The sequence below is a fragment of the Monodelphis domestica genome, chromosome 1 (assembly GCF_027887165.1).
Source record: "Monodelphis domestica isolate mMonDom1 chromosome 1, mMonDom1.pri, whole genome shotgun sequence".
NCBI lineage: Eukaryota > Metazoa > Chordata > Mammalia > Didelphimorphia > Didelphidae > Monodelphis > Monodelphis domestica.
This window is the reverse complement of record NC_077227.1, coordinates 427,471,438-427,488,445: the sequence shown is the minus strand read 5'-3', so window position 1 is coordinate 427,488,445 and position 17,008 is coordinate 427,471,438. Positions and strand designations below refer to the sequence as shown.

The following is a 17,008-nucleotide window of genomic DNA, read 5'->3' as shown; positions in this document are numbered from 1 at the left end:
TCTCATACTAGGAGACTTTATCATACATATTGACTTTTCTCCAAACCACTCAATTCTTCCCCCTTCTCACTTCCAAATGAGCTACTTGCCATCACCCATAAATGCAACAACTCCTTGTTCAAGAATTCCAAAATGTTGTTATCACACCCATACCTCTTCCCTTGCCTTCCCTTACAGAATCCTACTCATTTTCTGCATCTTGACTTTCAATCCCTTGACTCCAGGTTTTTCATAGGCCATCTCTTCAAATTAGCCTTTCTTTTCTTTTCCCCATCTTAACCTGTTGGTGAACCAATTTAACTTTCTGCTTTCCTTCTTTCTTGAATCCCTAACTCCCTAATCATATCACTGATTATGCCCAGCCAAACCTCAGCCCTAGATCTCTCCTACCATTTGTTTTCTTTATGCCTGCATGTGCAGTTAATCAAAGGTGGAGAAAATCACACACAACTGTCCTGATGGGATCCACTACAAGTTTATGTTATATAACCTTAACTGGGCCTTCACTACTGCTCTGTGTGTATGTGTTTGTATGTATGTGTGTGTATCTTCTTTTTTTAATAATCTTTTATTTTTTCCAGTTACTTACAAAAACAGTTAATATATTTTTTTAAGTTTTGAATCCAAATTCTCTCAATCACTCCCTCACCTCCACTCTCCCTGAGATGACAGGCAATTTGATATAGATTATAAATGTCTTGCAAAACGTTTCCATTTTGGTTAAGTTGTGAAAGAAAACAGACTCCCCTCTCGGTCCTCCTCAAATCCTAAAATAAATTAAAAATTAGTATGCTTTGATCAGTATTCAGATGCTATCAATTCTTTCTGGAGGTGATTAGCATTTTTCATCACACATCCTTGGGAATTGTCTTGGATCATTGTATTCCTGAGAATAGCTAAGTCATTCACAATTGATCATTGTACAATATTACTGTTACTGTATACAATAGTTTCCTGGTTCTGTTCACTTCACTTTGCATTGTGAAAAACCTCTCAAATATTGAGGTTACCTGGTTAATTAAAAAAAAAAGTGTAGATGTGTATGTGAAAGTACATCCAGAGTGGAGCCCCCATAGCCCAAGAGGGATTGAAGCAATTTGTCTTTCAAAGCACAAGGAGTGGGTTGGAGAGGAGTTGGGTTAGAGAATAGACAGTCTCTTTCTGGGACGGGGGAACATAGAAGCAGGATACTGTAGATTGTTTGGTAGACGTGGCTGGCTACAAGGCTGGTTAAGCCAGTAGAGTTTGTGATGGATAGAACAGCAAGATCAACCAGTGAACATCTTGAAGGCATCTGGGAGTCACCGTAACTTCTGACTCACTGAAGGCTCCAGTTTAGCTCTTTACTGCAAACAGGCTTATTTACTCTGTGTCCATTGCATCTGTATATAGTAAGGTAGCTCATGGAAAACAGATATATTAATTTCCATAATATTTTAAAAGCATCAATTTTTGGAAGTCTTTCCACTAGTACACATTCTTTGTCATCTTATTGCCCCACTCTCCACAGTGGTGCTTCCAAACATTTTCATCACTCCTTAAATCTCCTATGATTCCTCTTTTCTCCACTCTATCAGCTGAAAATCTTGCCTCACATTTTACAGTAGAAATTGGAGCCATTCACCATGAACTCCCTCCTCTTCTCTTCCTCAACTCCTGTCACTCAGGTGCCATCTGCCACATTTTCTTTTGTCCAAGTCTTACCTGATGAAGTGACCTTACACTTTACAAAGGCTAACCCCCTGTACTTATTCAGGTGATCCCATTCCATCCCATCCCTTATAAAAGATTTACTCTATTATTCCCACTCTTTCACTTATTTTCAGTCTCTCCCTGTTGACTGACTCATTTCCTCCTGTGTTACAATCTCCCATGTTCCCTATCCTTAAAAAAACCCTTCTATCTTCATTATTCTTGTCCTATATCCTTTCTGCCCTCTGTTGCTAAAGTCCTTGAAAAGACAGTCTACAATAGATGTCTTTACTTTCTCCTCATTCTCTCCTGATTCCCTTGCATTCTGGCTTCTGACTCCATCATTCCACTGAAACTGCCCTGTCCTAAGTTATCAGTAATTTCTTAGTAGCCAAATCCATTGGTCTTTTCTCAGTCCTCATTCTTCTTACTCTTTCTGCTGCCTTTGACGTTGTTTTTGATTACTGTATCACCTCCTTGATACTCTTTTCTAAGTTTTCAGGATACCACTTTCACCAGGTTCTCCTTCTACCTGACTGCTCCTCTGTCTCTCTTGTTGGATCCTCATCCAGATGATGTCTTTTGAACTGTAGGTATCCCAATGGTTTCTGTCTTGACTTCCCTTTTCCCTCTAGACTACTTTGCTTAGTGATCTCATCAACTTTTGTGAATCTCATTACCATCTTTATTCTGATGATTCTCAAATCTGCGTATGTTACTCCAGCCTCTCCGTTGATTTCCAATTGCCTTTCAAATCTCAAACTAGATATCTAGTAGACTTTTTAAAATAGACATGTCCAAAATAAAACTGATTTATCCCCTCCCCATATCCCAGCTTCCCAATTACTGGGGCCACACCATCATTCCAATGTTCAGGTTCACAAATTAGGAGTTTGCCTTTGACTCCTCAGTATCACTTATCTCCCCTTCCTCTTCATATTCACTCTGTTGCAAAGCCCTGCCAGTTTCACTTTTGCAACATTTTTCAAACAAATATGCCCCTGTCTTTCTTCTGAAATTGCTTCTGGTACAAGACTTCATTCCCTTATTCCTGGAATACTGCAGTAGCCTGCTGGTTGGTCGATCTACCTCAAGTCTCTCCCCACTCCAATCTATTTTCCAGTCAGTGACCAGAATAATTTTCTTATAGCACAGATCTGACCAAATCATGATCCTTACTTAGTAAACTCTAGTGACTCCCAATCACCTCCAGAACAAAATGCAAAACGTTCTGTTTGGCATTCAAGGCCCTTCATATCCTAGGCCTAGCCCCTTACTATCTTTCCAGGGTTTTTGCATCTTATTTCTTGCCATTTATTCTTTGATCTTATGACACTCGTCTCCTCACTATTCCTTAAATAAGACACTACATCTCTTCCTGGGCATTTTCTCTGTCTGTCTTCCATGCTTGGAATACTCTCCCTCCTGAGTTTCCTGGCTTCCCCTCAGACCTAACTTAATTTTTTTTTCATGCAAGAAGCTTTCCCTAGACTCATATTTCTAGTGCCTTCTTTCTGTTAACTTATTTTCTATATGTATTTGCTTCATATATATTTGTTTGCATATTGTTTCCCTCATTAAATTGTAAGCTTCTTGAGGGCAGGGACTGTTTTTTAACTCTCTTTGTATCTTCAGGGCTCAGCACATTGCTTGGCACATAGTAGATGCTTAATAAATGTTTATTGATTGATTTATACATTGCAGTGATGCACCCTTTTAGTATATGCCAGTTGTATTCTAGGAATTGTTCTAAGTGCTGGGGATATAAGACAAAAAATGAAGCAATCTTTGCTCTCAGGGCACTTATGTTTTCTTGAGGAAAACATAATGATACGCACATTTTGCTATATATACAACAAATAGAAGGCAGATATGAGGGAAAGCAAACACTGCCAAATGACAGAACCAAGAAAGATTCCATGAAACAAGGGTTTCTATAAGGGGAGTACTGAAGTGAGAAGCTATTTTAGACAGATGACAGACCTAGTGCAAGTCATGGAGTCAAGAGTAGTAATATCCTTTTTGAAAAAGTGTAAGAAGGCAAATTTGGTTGGATTGCAGAATGTGGGAAGGAGAATTTATAATAGTTAGGAAAAGTAGATTGGGGCTATGTTGTAAGAGCTTTAATAACTAAAGAAGGGCTTAAATTTGAGCCTTAAGGCAACAGTCATTGGAGTTTAGTGAGTTAAGGGAGTGCCATGGTTAGACCTGTACTTTGGAAGCTATATGGTTGATGAATTGGAGAGTGGGGAAAGATCTAACACAAGGAGATCAATTAGAAGGCTATTTTGTTGTTTACTAAAGAGATAAGGCCCTCAACAAAGATTGCAAGCATATCATATTTACTTCATGACAAAACTGTATATGATGTGATTATATCCATTGTGTTTTTAAAAAATTAAATTAAAAATTTCACCTTACAATCATATATTTTCTCTCTCCTATCTTTTCTCCCAACTAGAACAAAGAGAAAAACAATACTTTAGCAACAAGTTTGCATAGACAAAACAAAACAGATTTCCATATTTCCAGCAGACCATGACTAAAAAGTTATGGCTCATTCTGCTTATTTAGCCTGACAACTCTCATGATCTTAGGATCATTCTTTCTTTTTGGTCCTTTGGAAGCATAGTTGATTGCTGTATTGATCTTATTTGGAAAAACTTTCAAAATTGTTCATTTTTACAGTATTGTAGGAATATAAATTGTTTTTGTGGTTCTCCTCACATCATTTTCTATCAGTTCATAGAAATCTTTCAAGGCTTTTCTCAAACTGTCCCTTTTATCATTTCATACAGTAAAGTAGTATCTCATTGCATCCATGCAATGTTTTATCACAAAAGAAATCCTTTCAAGTGAGTTATATATGATATTTTTCTCTTATGTAAAATGAAGAAGTTTGATTTAAAGATGTCTTGAGACCTTTCCTGTTCTTCAGTTCCTTGACTGCATATCATTTCATTTTGTTAAATGCAAATAAACTTCAAAATCTCAATTCTGCTATTCAATACCTTTATGACCATGGGCAAGCTACTTCAAATATACATAAAGTAGGGACTTATAGAATGCTAGAGTTGGAATGTGTAAGTTGCATTAAGGTGAATTCTTCATTTGTGCTTAATGCCATTCTTGAAAAACATTTCCCCTTTTACTCTATAGCAGTTTTGATCATTACAAATAATTTACATAATAGATAGCTGTTTCGGAATATGTTTATTATAAGAAGGTGGGAAATTAAAATACTTTCTTTTTAAAAAAATTTTTTTGGTTACAATAATCACTTTATTTACCTCCCTCCCCTCCACCCTCCCTTCCTGCAGCCGAAGTGCAATTTCATTGGGTATTACTTGTGTCCTAGATCAGAACCTATTTCCATGTTGTTGTTTGCACTAGGATGTTCATTTAGAGTCTACATCCCCAACCATATCCCTTCGACCCATGTATTCAAGCAGTTGTTTTTCTTTGGTGTTTTTACTCCCACAGTGTTTCCACTGGATGTGGATAGTGTTTTTTCTTGTAGATTCCTCCAGGTTGTTCGGGGTCATTGCATTGCCACTAATGGAGAAATCCATTACATTTGATTGTACCACAGTGTATCAGTCTCTGTGTACAGTGTTTTCCTGGTTCTGCTCCTCTCTGTATCACTTCCTGGAAGTTGTTCCAGTCCCCATGGAATTCTTCCACTTTATTATTCCTTAGAGCGCAATAGTATTCCATCACCAACATATAGCACAATTTGTTCAGCCATTCCCCAGTTGAAGGGCATCTCCTCATTTTCCAATTTTTTGTCACCACAAAGAGCGCAGCTATGAATATTTTGGTACATGTCTTTTTCCTTATTATCTCTTTGGGGTACAAATGCAGCAGTGTTATGGCTGGATCAAAGGGCAGACAGTCTTTTATTGCTCTTTGGGCATAGTTCCAAATTGCCTCCAGAATGGTTGCATCAATTCACAGCTCCACCAGCAATGCATTAATGTCCCTACTTTGCCACACCACATTCATCATTAATTACTTTCCTTTGCTGTCATATTAGCCAATCTGCTAGGTATGAGGTGATACCTCAGAGTTGTTTTGATTCGCATCTCTCTGATTATAAGAGATTTAGAACACTTCTTCATGTGCTTATTAATAGTTTTGATTTCTTTAATTGAAAATTGCCTATTCGTGACCATTGCCCATTTATCAATTGGAGTATGGCTTGGTTTTTTTGTACAATTGGTTTAGCTCTTTATAAATTTGAGTAATTAGACCTTTGTCAGAGGTTTTTGCAATGAAGACTTGCCCATTTTGTTGCTAACCTTCTAATTTTGGATGCATTAGTTTTGTTTGTACAAAAACTTTTTAATTTGATGTATTCAAAATTATTGATTTTACATTTTGTGGTTTTTTCTCACTCTTGCTTGGTTTTAAAGTCTTTCCTTTCCCAAAGATCTGACAAATATACTATTTTGTGTTTGCCTAATTTGCTTATAGTTTCCTTCTTTATATTCAGGTCATTCACTCATTCTGAGTTTATCTTGGGGTAGGGTGTGAGATATTGATCCAACCCTAATCTCTCCCATACTGTCTTCCAATTTTCTCAGCATTTTTTATGAAATAGCGGGTCTTGGTCCCCAAAACTGGGATCTTTAGGCTTATCATAGACTGTTTTGCTGAGGTAATTTACTCCTAGTCTATTTCACTGATCCTCCTTTCTGTCTCTTAGCCAGTACCAAATTGTTTTGATGACCACTGCTTTACAGTATAGTTTGAGATCTGGGACTGCAAGTCCTCCTTCCCTTGTATTTTTTTTTTCATGATTTCCCTGGATCTCCTTGATCTTTTGTTCTTCCAAATGAACTTTGTTATGGTTTTTTCTAATTCAGTAAAAAAAGTTTGTTGGTAATTCAATGGGTATGGCACTAAATAAGTAAATTAATTTGGGTAGGATTGTCATTTTTATTATGTTAGCTTGTCCCTACCTATGAGCAATCAATGTTTTTTCAATTGTTTAGACCTAGTTTTAATTGTGTGGAGAGTGTTTTGTAGTTGTGTTTATATAGTTCCTGTGTTTGTCTCGGCAGATAGATTCCTAAGTATTTTATATTGTCTAGGGTGATTTTAAATGGAATTTCTCTTTCTAATTCTTGCTGCTGAAATGGGTTGGAGATATAAAGAAATGATGCTGATGACTTATGTGGGTGTATTTTGTATTCTGCAACTTTGCTAAAATTGTTGATTATTTTGACTAGCTTTTTGGTTGATTCTCTAGGATTCTTTAAGTAGACCATCATATCATCCACAAAGAGTGGTATCTTGGTCTCCTCATTGCCAATTTTAATACCTTCAATTTCTTTTTCTTTACTACTAGTGTTTCTAGTACAATATTAAATAATAGAGGTGATAATGGTCATCCTTGTTTCACTCCTGATCTTATTGGGAAGGCTTCTAGTTTATCCCCATTGCAGATGATATTTGCTGATGGTTTATATATACTGTTTATTATTTTTAGGAAAGGTCCTTCTATTCCTGTGCTTTCTAGTGTTTTCAATAGAGATAAGTGTTGTATTTTATCAAAGGCTTTTTCTGAATCTATTGAGATAATCATGTGATTTTTGTCAGTTTGCTTGTTAATATGGTCAATTATGTCAACACATACACACACACACACACATATATATATATATATATATATATATATATATATATATATATATATATATATATATATATATATGAAATACATGGAAAGTAATAGCTAGGTTACAAAAGAGAAAAAGCCTCTTTCAGAATGTGGGATTTGGGTGAATTTTGGAGAAAGAGGAGGAAACAAAGACTGGAGAGAGCAAAGTATTCCTTCAAAAGGACAGAGAGGTAAGAAAAGGAGTGTAGTATTCCAGAAATTGCAAGCAGGCCAGTATAGTTAGAAAGTGGAGTTTTTGAAAGAGAATAAGGTATAAAAAGGATGGAAAAGGGAAGTAGGGCAGATAATTGGCTTACTGGAGTGAGCACCAGGCCTGTGTCCAAATCTAGTCTCAGATACTTTCTAGCTGTGTGACCCTGGGTAAGTCACTTAACCCCCATTGCCTAGTTCTTACCACTCTTCTGCTTTGGAAACAATACACAGTATTGATTACAAGGTAGAAGTTAAGGATTTAAGAAAAAAAAAAATATGAAAGGGCCAGATTATGAAGAGCTTTTAAATGCCAAACAGAGGACTTTCTTCATATTTGATCTTGAGAGATAATGAAGATCATGGTCAGATTTACAGAAATTACCTAGGAAGCTGAATGGAAGATTGATTGGAGGGGAGAATGCCTTGGATTTAGTTAGAAAGTCACTGCAGTAATCCAAACAAAGTTATCTCCCAGTATTTTTATTCCTTGAGAAGGCTTCCTGCAATTGATATATTCACTTCCTTCCCTCTCTCTTCCTAACATTGTAGCCTACATTCATCCCTCATCATTTAACTGAAACAATGCTCTCCAAAGTTATCAGTGATTTCTTAGTTGATGATTCTAGTTGTCTTTACTTCTTATTGTTCCTTACTTCTCTGCAACCTTTGACACTATTGATTACCCTATTCTACTTGGTATTCTCCTCTCTCTAGGTTTCTGTGAAGTTGCTATTTTGTTATTTGATCACTCTTTTTCAGTTTGCTTTGCTGGATATTCATCCAATTTGCATCTTGTAATTAAGAGCATCTCCTAAGACTCTGTCTTTGGTTTTATTCTCCTCTCTGGCATATTGTTTCTCTTGGTTCCATTCATTTGATTGTCATCTCTTTATGAACAAATCTCATATCTTTCATGAGCTCCAATTTCAAAAATTCCCAGCCATTTTTTGTACATCTTCAACTGAATGCCCCATAGATTTTTTTTTACATCAACATGCCTAAAATTTAACTCATTATCTTTCCTTTCTTTTTTCCAGACATGCTTTTCTTCCCAACTTCCATATTACTGCCATACATACTCCCAATCATCCAGGTTAACAGTTTAGGTTTCAGATATCATCATGACTCTTTACTATTTCTCCTCCCAATCCCATATTTATCAACTCCTAATATTTCTACCCTTAAAACCTCTCTCAGATACTCATCATTCTCTCTTCTGATAATGCAGTCTTTATCACCTCACTTTTGCACATAGCCTTCCCTTTGGTCTGCCTCAAGGCACTTCCCATTCCATTTTCTTCTCCACTCAACTATCAGATTGGTCTTCCTAAACTCAGGTCTGACCATGCCAGCCTCCTATATAGTAAACTCCAGGGGCTCACTGGTATCATTAGGATCAAATATAAGACCTTCTATATGGCTTTTAAAGCTTTTTATAACCTAGTTTCTTCCTGTTTTTCCAGTCTTCTTATACCCTCCACTTGCTCTTTCATCCAGACACACTGACTTCCTTTCTATTTCTCAAACAAAATAACCCATCTCTCAGTCCTGTGCATTTTCAGTGGTTGTCCTCCAGGACCGGGATTCTCTCACTTTTCTATTTTCCTTTTGTTCTTGTTTGGTCATGTTTGACCCTGTGGAACATAACATGCCATTACCACTTTGGGAGTTTTCTTTACAAAGATATTGGAGGTTTACAACTTCCTTCTCTGGTGGATTGAGGCAAACAGAGGTTAAGTGACTTCTCGGCCTCATACAGCTATTAAATCTATGAACTTGTATTTGAATTTAGGGCTTCCTGATTCTAGGCCCAGCACTCTATTCAACCTGAGCCATTTAGCTACTTCCAAGGTAAAGAGGTCAAGTGACTTGCCCAAGGTCCTACAACTAGTAAATCTTTGAGACTGGATTTGAACTCAGGTCTTCTTGACTTTAGGCCCAGTGCTGTATCCCCCGGGTTATATAGTTATTCCTTTGACTTCCTTTAGGGTCTAGCTAAAGTCTCACCTTTTGCGAAAAGTCTTAATCCCCCTCACCCTAGTACCTTCTAAGATTGTCTTCCCTTTATCCTGTGTTATGATAGTAAAAGGAATAATGGATGGGTAAGAGCAGGGATGGAGTAAGGATGAAGGGATAGAAGGGCTGGTATGGTAGGGGAAATTCGAGAACTACTGGACTGAGAGATGGTCTGTGAATTTCTCCCATTCCCTCACACTTCAAACACAAGAGAGGTACCCCTGAGCTGATGTTGTGGTAAGGATGAACACGGGCTCTGTCTCAATAAGTAGGCTTCCAGGGGATTATGGAGTTCACTTGTCCTCAGGACTTGGCTGGTGCACGAGCCCCTAGAAACCCTACTTGTCAGGCAGGCCATGTCTCTGTTTGCTATTTTGTTGCTTAGCCAAGGCTAAATGGCCAGTCTACCCTAACACCTTCTCTTTTTCCCAAACTGTTATGTCTTAGATCTGACTTTATTAGTAGGAAAGAGAGGGAAAAATAGAAGAGGTAAAGAGGTACTTAGCTTTCTAATCAGAGGCCGCCATTATGGGGGCTCCTTCCCACACTCCACCATGTGACCAATCTGATCCTCCTCAAGCATGCCAAAGATCCACACTTGCTCTTAGTCTCAACTTACAAGCTTTAATCTCCACCCATTAACTCTCACATGTCACATCTTAAGAACCAATTATAGTTTTTAAGTTTTCCTGATGGGGGGGGGGGGTTGGGGTTGGGGTTGGGGAAGTGCTTGTGGAATCATTGTTTCCTGTCTTGTTGGTTCATTGGTTGGTTCTTTAATTTCCTTTGTCTATACCTGAATCTGCTAAGTGGTATTTGACCTCCAGGTCACTGAGAGATGATATTAAAAAAAAAAAGGCAACACTGGAGAGAAAGAAGTTCATTTCCGACACTTTGCTGTTTAACCTCTAAGACTCTTTAAAACCAGGGTCCAACCAATCTTTACAAACTTGTTGTCCATCTTTTCCTCTCCCATACTCTGTGATCTTGCCATCTTGAAACTCTTAATGTTTATGGTGCTACCTACCTAACACCCCTGACCTAATAGAATCTGTCTCTTCAAAGAACAATTTAAACACTCTTTTATACTTGAAAGCTTTTACTGATTCTCCCAACTGCTAATGTCCTCCTTCCCTAATTACCATATATTTACTTTGCATTTATTTTGTGTATATTTCCATATGGAAATGTTTGCATTTACTTAGTCATTCTGCGTATATACATGCCCACATTTTTGTTTTCTTTAATCAAATTTAAACTTTGTATTCTGAGTGCCCAGCACAGTTCCTGGCACTCAATAGGTGTCTAAAATGTTTATTGCTTGAGAATGGCATGATGCCATCTCTCTACACACTTTAAAATACATGACAAATGTTACTAATGATCATTTTTCGTCACAGAAGCATGTTTTTTCTCCCTTTTCTATCACAGCAGAGGAGCTCAGCTCATTGTTTGAAAAAAAGAACTTCAAAGTCAAATCTTCAAGTGTGGGGAAGCCATCACTCCTTTCTGTGCGCCTAGAACAGTGCCCGCTCCAGCTGAATAATCCTTTTAATGAGTATTCCAAATTTGATGGTAAGGTAGGTAGAAGTGATCCCCTCCACCCTTTAGCAAATCAGAAACTAAGTTACTTCATTGTAATGTTTTGATGACTCTTGCTTTCTGTTTTGTTGAGCTGTTGGGCATTTGAGTTAACCTGAAACCCCTTGTCAAAAATATTTTTAAAGTGTACTCACTCAGGATTGTCTAGGGCAAAGCATTTGATGGTTTTCAGATGACTCAGGGTCTTGCCAGGACCACCAACTATCTGAATATAGTACTCATTGTCTGGGATTTTTCTGGTAAAAACTTGGGGAGATTGAGCTCTATAAGTGTGCCCTTCAGACTTATGAATGTTTTGCTGTGATTGTTTTTCCTTAACTTAGCACTAGCAGAACTAAACAGTAGCTTAGTAGCTTCAAACTTAGACTGAAGAAATCTGGATTTGAATCCCACTTTGTTGATAACTAGCTCTATGACCTTGAACAGATCAACCAATAAACATTTATTAAAGATCCACTATGTAGTGTGCCCTGTGCTAAGTAATAGAGATACAAAAAGAAGCAAACAATAATAACAAATATATATATATATATACATATATATATATAATCACAATAAGAAACTAATAATAATAACTAGCATTTAAATAGCACCTATGTAGTTTATAAAGTGCTTTATAAATATTATCTAATTCTATCCTCACATTAACACTGTGAAACTGGTGGTGCTATTATTATTTTTATTTTATAGATTCTTCAGAACTAAGTAGAGGTGATGTGACTTGCTTAGGGTCATACAGCTAGCCAGTAAATGTTGGAAGCAGGATTTGAACTTGTCTTCCCCAACTCCAAGTTGAATGGTCTAATATATAGCTGCTCCATCTATGGACCCAGTTTCTTGATATGTAAAATGGAATCTACGAGGTATGTGTAAAAAGGATATTAAATTCAGAGTTAGAAGACCCAAGTCAAGATTCCAAGGGGTGTGTGGTCCCAATAGAAAACAGTCTTCTTGCTGAATCTGGCCCTTGTGAGATACCAGCTTGAGGAGAAACACTGCTTGAACAGACTGCTGACAGCTAAAGTGAAGATCAAGGAAAGAAGTATCAGTCTCTACTGGGAACTGATTTGGACTTTACCTCTGGGAACTTGGCCCATACCTGGGCTCTGTTTGTGAGGTTCTCTTTGGGGGGTGGGGGGAAAGGGAACTTCACTTATTTAGTTTAGGAAGTTAGCCAATAGGATAGTTATTAGGGAGAATTAGTTTTGGAGATAAGATTAAGAATTTTCCCTTCTCCTTGTTATCCTGATTCCTATCCCATTTCCCCATAAATAAACTAAAAATATTTAGATGTTACCTCTTTTTTCTTCCCCTTAATCATTGCTTAATAATATACAAGATGATAGAATTTAATGCTGGAAAGGACATTATATGCTATTTTCTTAGCCCCTGACTTCCCGCTTTCAAGGCAGAAGAGCAGTAAGACCTATGCAGTGGGAGTTAAGTGACTTGCTCAGGATCATATAACTACAAACTGTGTAAGTAAGGCCAGATTTGAACCCCAAAACTCCCATCTTGAGGCTTGACTTTCAAATCATTGCCACCATTATATACTATTTAATCCAGTTTCCTTATTTTAAAGATTCTGAAACTAGAGGCTAGAGTTAAATGACTTTCCCAAATTACTAATGAAATCTGTGGGTAAGGTTGATTCATAAACTAGATTATGGAATACTTAAATGCTAGGATGATGAGTTTGGGTATTCATCATCAGCAATAGGAAACTGTTGAGGGTGTTTGAGCAAAGGAACATGACCAGATTTATGTATTAGGGAAATTAATTTAGGAGTTTGGGCTGTGGGGGGTTGAGGCAGGATTTTGAGGCTAATGAAATAATTAGACAATATAAGATCCTCTGTAGAGAACATACTAATATGAAAGAGAAGGGTGTGATTCATTAATTTCAGGCTCTTCCTATAGGATTCTGTGGAGAGGAGTTATTAGAAAAACAGAAAAAACCATAAGCTCATGTTTTACTTTGTTCTTTCACTGCCCTTTCTGTAGAGTGCTAAAAAGTAGGAGTAAAAGGGGCAGGGATCATCGTGATCAGCTCTTTAAAAATAATGATGACAAGATTTTGTTGGATAGCGGATAATCTATTGGAAGATAAAAGTTGTTTGTAGATTCTCTGAGGTATTGTGGATATTTGTTAATCACATCTTGTAGGTAGAATGGGGATTTATTTGCTTCAATTCTATCATTCAAGCCTATCATTTGAGAATATAATTTCTGGAGTAATTATTACATGATCATGCTTTGATGCCAACAAAATAGTATGTCTCTTTTGAATATCATATTCTAGCATATTCTCATTTTATCATTAGACTATTACAAATTACTTTGATTGGGATTTGCCAGAAGGTTGTGAACTCTGCTTGGTATACATCTAATCCCAGCAGAGCCAGAGGGAGGCATAAAAAGAACATTAAGGATGCCATTTCTCCAATCACAAAGGAGCCATTTTTACTAGATGTGTATTTAAGATGCTTTTGGCACATCACAAGTATGTTTTTTAACTAATAAATGATGTGTGGTCTACACATTTTCTAGTTGCCAGTTGATTAAGGAGACCTTTCCTTTCAATAAGTCTTCTTACAAAGTGATAACATTTTATTGTTCACCCACATATCACAATTTGTGACATACAATTAAATCCTTGTTCTAATCAGTTATTGAATATTGATGTGTTGGGCTACTATGGAATGAAAATGGCTAATGTTTGAAGGATATTGTACTGTACGTTGTAAATTCGCCTTTAAAAAAAATCTTTGTGAAATTCCTTGACACAAGAGTCAGGGACACTGCACTGATTAATTGAGAATTGTACTGGAACTGAATCTTTCTTTAACCTAGAAATTAAAATGACTATTCAAATAACACTACAAAATGATCAAATTAGCATTTTGGAGATTGGGTAATAATAGGATTATATTAGTCTGATAGCCAGACTATTAAAGATCATGTCAGCCCTTTGATAATAAAGTCTTTTCCAGAAGGGTCTGCTTTCTTGCATTAATAATATTCTGATTGATTCTTGCCATCAATCATTTTATGTTCACCCCTAAAGTTTTGTTACTACTATAACAGAAAATTATTTTTTCTCAACACCTGCATAGGTAGTTGTTAGAAATTTACCTGTTCTTAAATCTCCCTTTGACATATTCTTGTCTTTAAAAATAAGGTTTTTGAGTCAAATTGAGCTGTTTAAAAATGTTTCTTACAAAGCTAAGTGTATGCTGTTTTGTTTATTTGTTTTTGCTACAAATATTCATAATGTTTTTCTTGGGAATAGCACATGCCTTATTTACATAATTAACTACACTGTGTGAGTCTCTGGGGTAGATGATATGTTATTGGGGAGAGAAAGGATAGAGAAGAGTTTGGGGTCTAATTAAAATGCTTAAAAACACTACTCAATTATGTATTTCCTCTAGAGATTGTAGCTACTATAAAATTCTGAAGATTTTGAAAAACTTAAGAGGAGAAAGGTTCCTTGGAAACATAACTTGGATAGGGACTTGGTTTTATGTCTAGATATCCCCTTTAATTCAATATACAGAAGCCCATATAACTTATGTAACTATAAAGACAGTGTGGTAGAGTGGAAGGAACATTGATTCTGAAGATAGAGGACTTGGATTCAAAAGTTGCTCCTAATGCTTATCTCCTGGGTGACCTTAGGCATATTTATTAACCTTCTTCAGTTTACTAACGTATAAAATGAGGTAGAGAATATGACTTGAGAGTCCTTCTGTATCTGTGATCTTATAATTTTTCAATAATCTCTTTGAAAGCAAAAAAAAAAGAAAGGAGGATTTAGTATTTATAGTATAGATATATCATTCATTGTAATGTTGGAAATGGTCTTTTCTCCATTAGATTTATTAATTTTGTTAATATTTACTTATTTCTATAGTGTATTGTGTCTTACAAAGTGCTTTGCCCACAACTATCCTAGGAATCATTTGTTATGGTCATTATTCTATTTTTATAGACTGAGGAACTAAGGATAATAAAGTGTATTTATCGTTATCTTGGTTATTTTTATCCTGGTCTCTGTATTTTGAAAGCCTTCAATTCCATGTAGTTTAGAGATTTAATAATCAGTATCATATCATATATTAAAACAATTTTCATAAATTTTTATACATTAGCATTACATCCCAGCAGTTGTGGACAACAGCTTTGTCTGTGATAAAACTCCAGGTTTTTTTGTCAAATGTTAAGGATATTTTGAGGTTTGTAGTTGTTATATTAGAAATTGCCTGTTAGGCTATGAAAAGAGCTTCTGATATATGTCTAATCACAGGATCCTGGTGGATATCCTGTTGACAAATTCTTGCAGTCTTCAGGGTTGTTTTATTGCATAATTTCTACTGTTTCTTTATATGATCTTCATTGATCACTGTGGATAACTCTTCTGCATTTTCTGATCATTGATGACCTGGTCATGGATTGCCATCATAATCTCCTTTGGTTCCATATGGAAATCTATACCATACAACCATATTTGTTTGATAATTCTTTGTAGATATATATTGCTCACTTCATATGGATTACATTCATAGAAGACTTTTTGAATCTATTATTTTATTATTGTAATTTCATATTTATTTTATTATTTATCATCATTGTTATTATTGATAATTAATGTGATTATCTTAAATGGTAAACTATTGATGTTTAACTCTCAATGTTTCTGATTTTGAGAACTGGGTTATAAATAGGATTAAGTTTGGTGCTAATGAGAATAGTTTAAAAGATCTACTGGAAGGGACCTTAGAGGTTATTTAATTCAACCCTTTTTTTTGAGTGACTTTAGTTTTATTTATTTATTCAACCTTTTTTAAAAGAAAAGACAAACCAGTTTGAGGACACTATAGCCTAGAGATGGAAAGCCTATAATTATATTACTTATTAGCAGAGCTGACCCTTGAATTTTGATCTTCTGGTTTTTTGACTCTTCTGATGTCAAGGCCTAGAGAGTAGATATATGGCTGTTAGGGGGACCATAGAGGTCATCCATTCTTTGTTCTTGTTCTTCAATTATTTTTTTCAATTGTGTCTTCACTCTGTGACTCCATTTGGGGTTTTCTTGGCAAAGATACTAGAGGGATTTGCCATTTTTTCCTCCAGCTCATTTTATAGATTAGGAAACTAAGGCTAACAAGGTTAAGTGACTTGCCAAGGGTCACACAGCTGGTAAATATCTGATGCCAAATTTGAACTCGGGAAGATGAGTCTTCCTGATTCTAGGCCTGGCACTCTAGGCACTGCTGTCCTGTCATTCATTCTAGCACTCATTTTAAAATAAAAATCACATTTTCCCTTACCTCTACTATTGGGCTGTTTTCATCATTAGAACCTTAGTGTTTGCATTAGTATCTTAGTGTTTGCAAAGTACTTTGAATATTTACCTCTAATTCTCACAGCTGCTTTATGGAGATAAGTAGTAGAATGCTGATTATATACATTTTGCAAATTTGGAAACTGAGTGTTAGAGAAGTTGTGATTTTTAAGCTCACAGGATTATAGTATTTGTGAGATTCATTCTACTGTTAGAGTTGTATCCCAAAGAGATTTTTTTTAATAAAGGATATAAATACACAAAATATTTATAGCATCTGTTTTTATGGTGGCAAGGAATTGGAAACTGAGGGGATGCCCATCAATTGGGGAATGGCTCAGAAAGTTGTTTTATATGATTGTGATAGTACACTCTTGTGCTGTAAGAAATGATGAACCATATGATTTCAGAAAAACCTAGAAGGACATAACTGAATGTAAAATGAAGTGAATAGAAGCAGTTGAATGTTGTAC

The 17,008-nt window shown here is 36.1% G+C and overlaps 1 protein-coding gene across 5 annotated transcripts in view; it reads left to right on the top strand.

Annotated features, from left to right (window-relative positions):
• Window positions 1-17,008, top strand: part of MAPKAP1 (MAPK associated protein 1) — a 370,977-nt gene that overhangs the window by 79,633 nt on the left and 274,336 nt on the right. For 3 of the 5 annotated variants that reach the window (XM_001365912.4, XM_056812155.1, XM_007474656.3), the window contains exon 4: window positions 11,018-11,166. The exons of 1 other annotated variant lie outside the window; for it this stretch is intronic. In XM_001365912.4, the coding sequence (XP_001365949.1) occupies window positions 11,018-11,166 (149 nt within the window). The remainder of the gene's footprint in view (window positions 1-11,017; window positions 11,167-17,008) is intronic. One more of the 5 variants, XM_056812154.1, reaches the window with a different exon arrangement.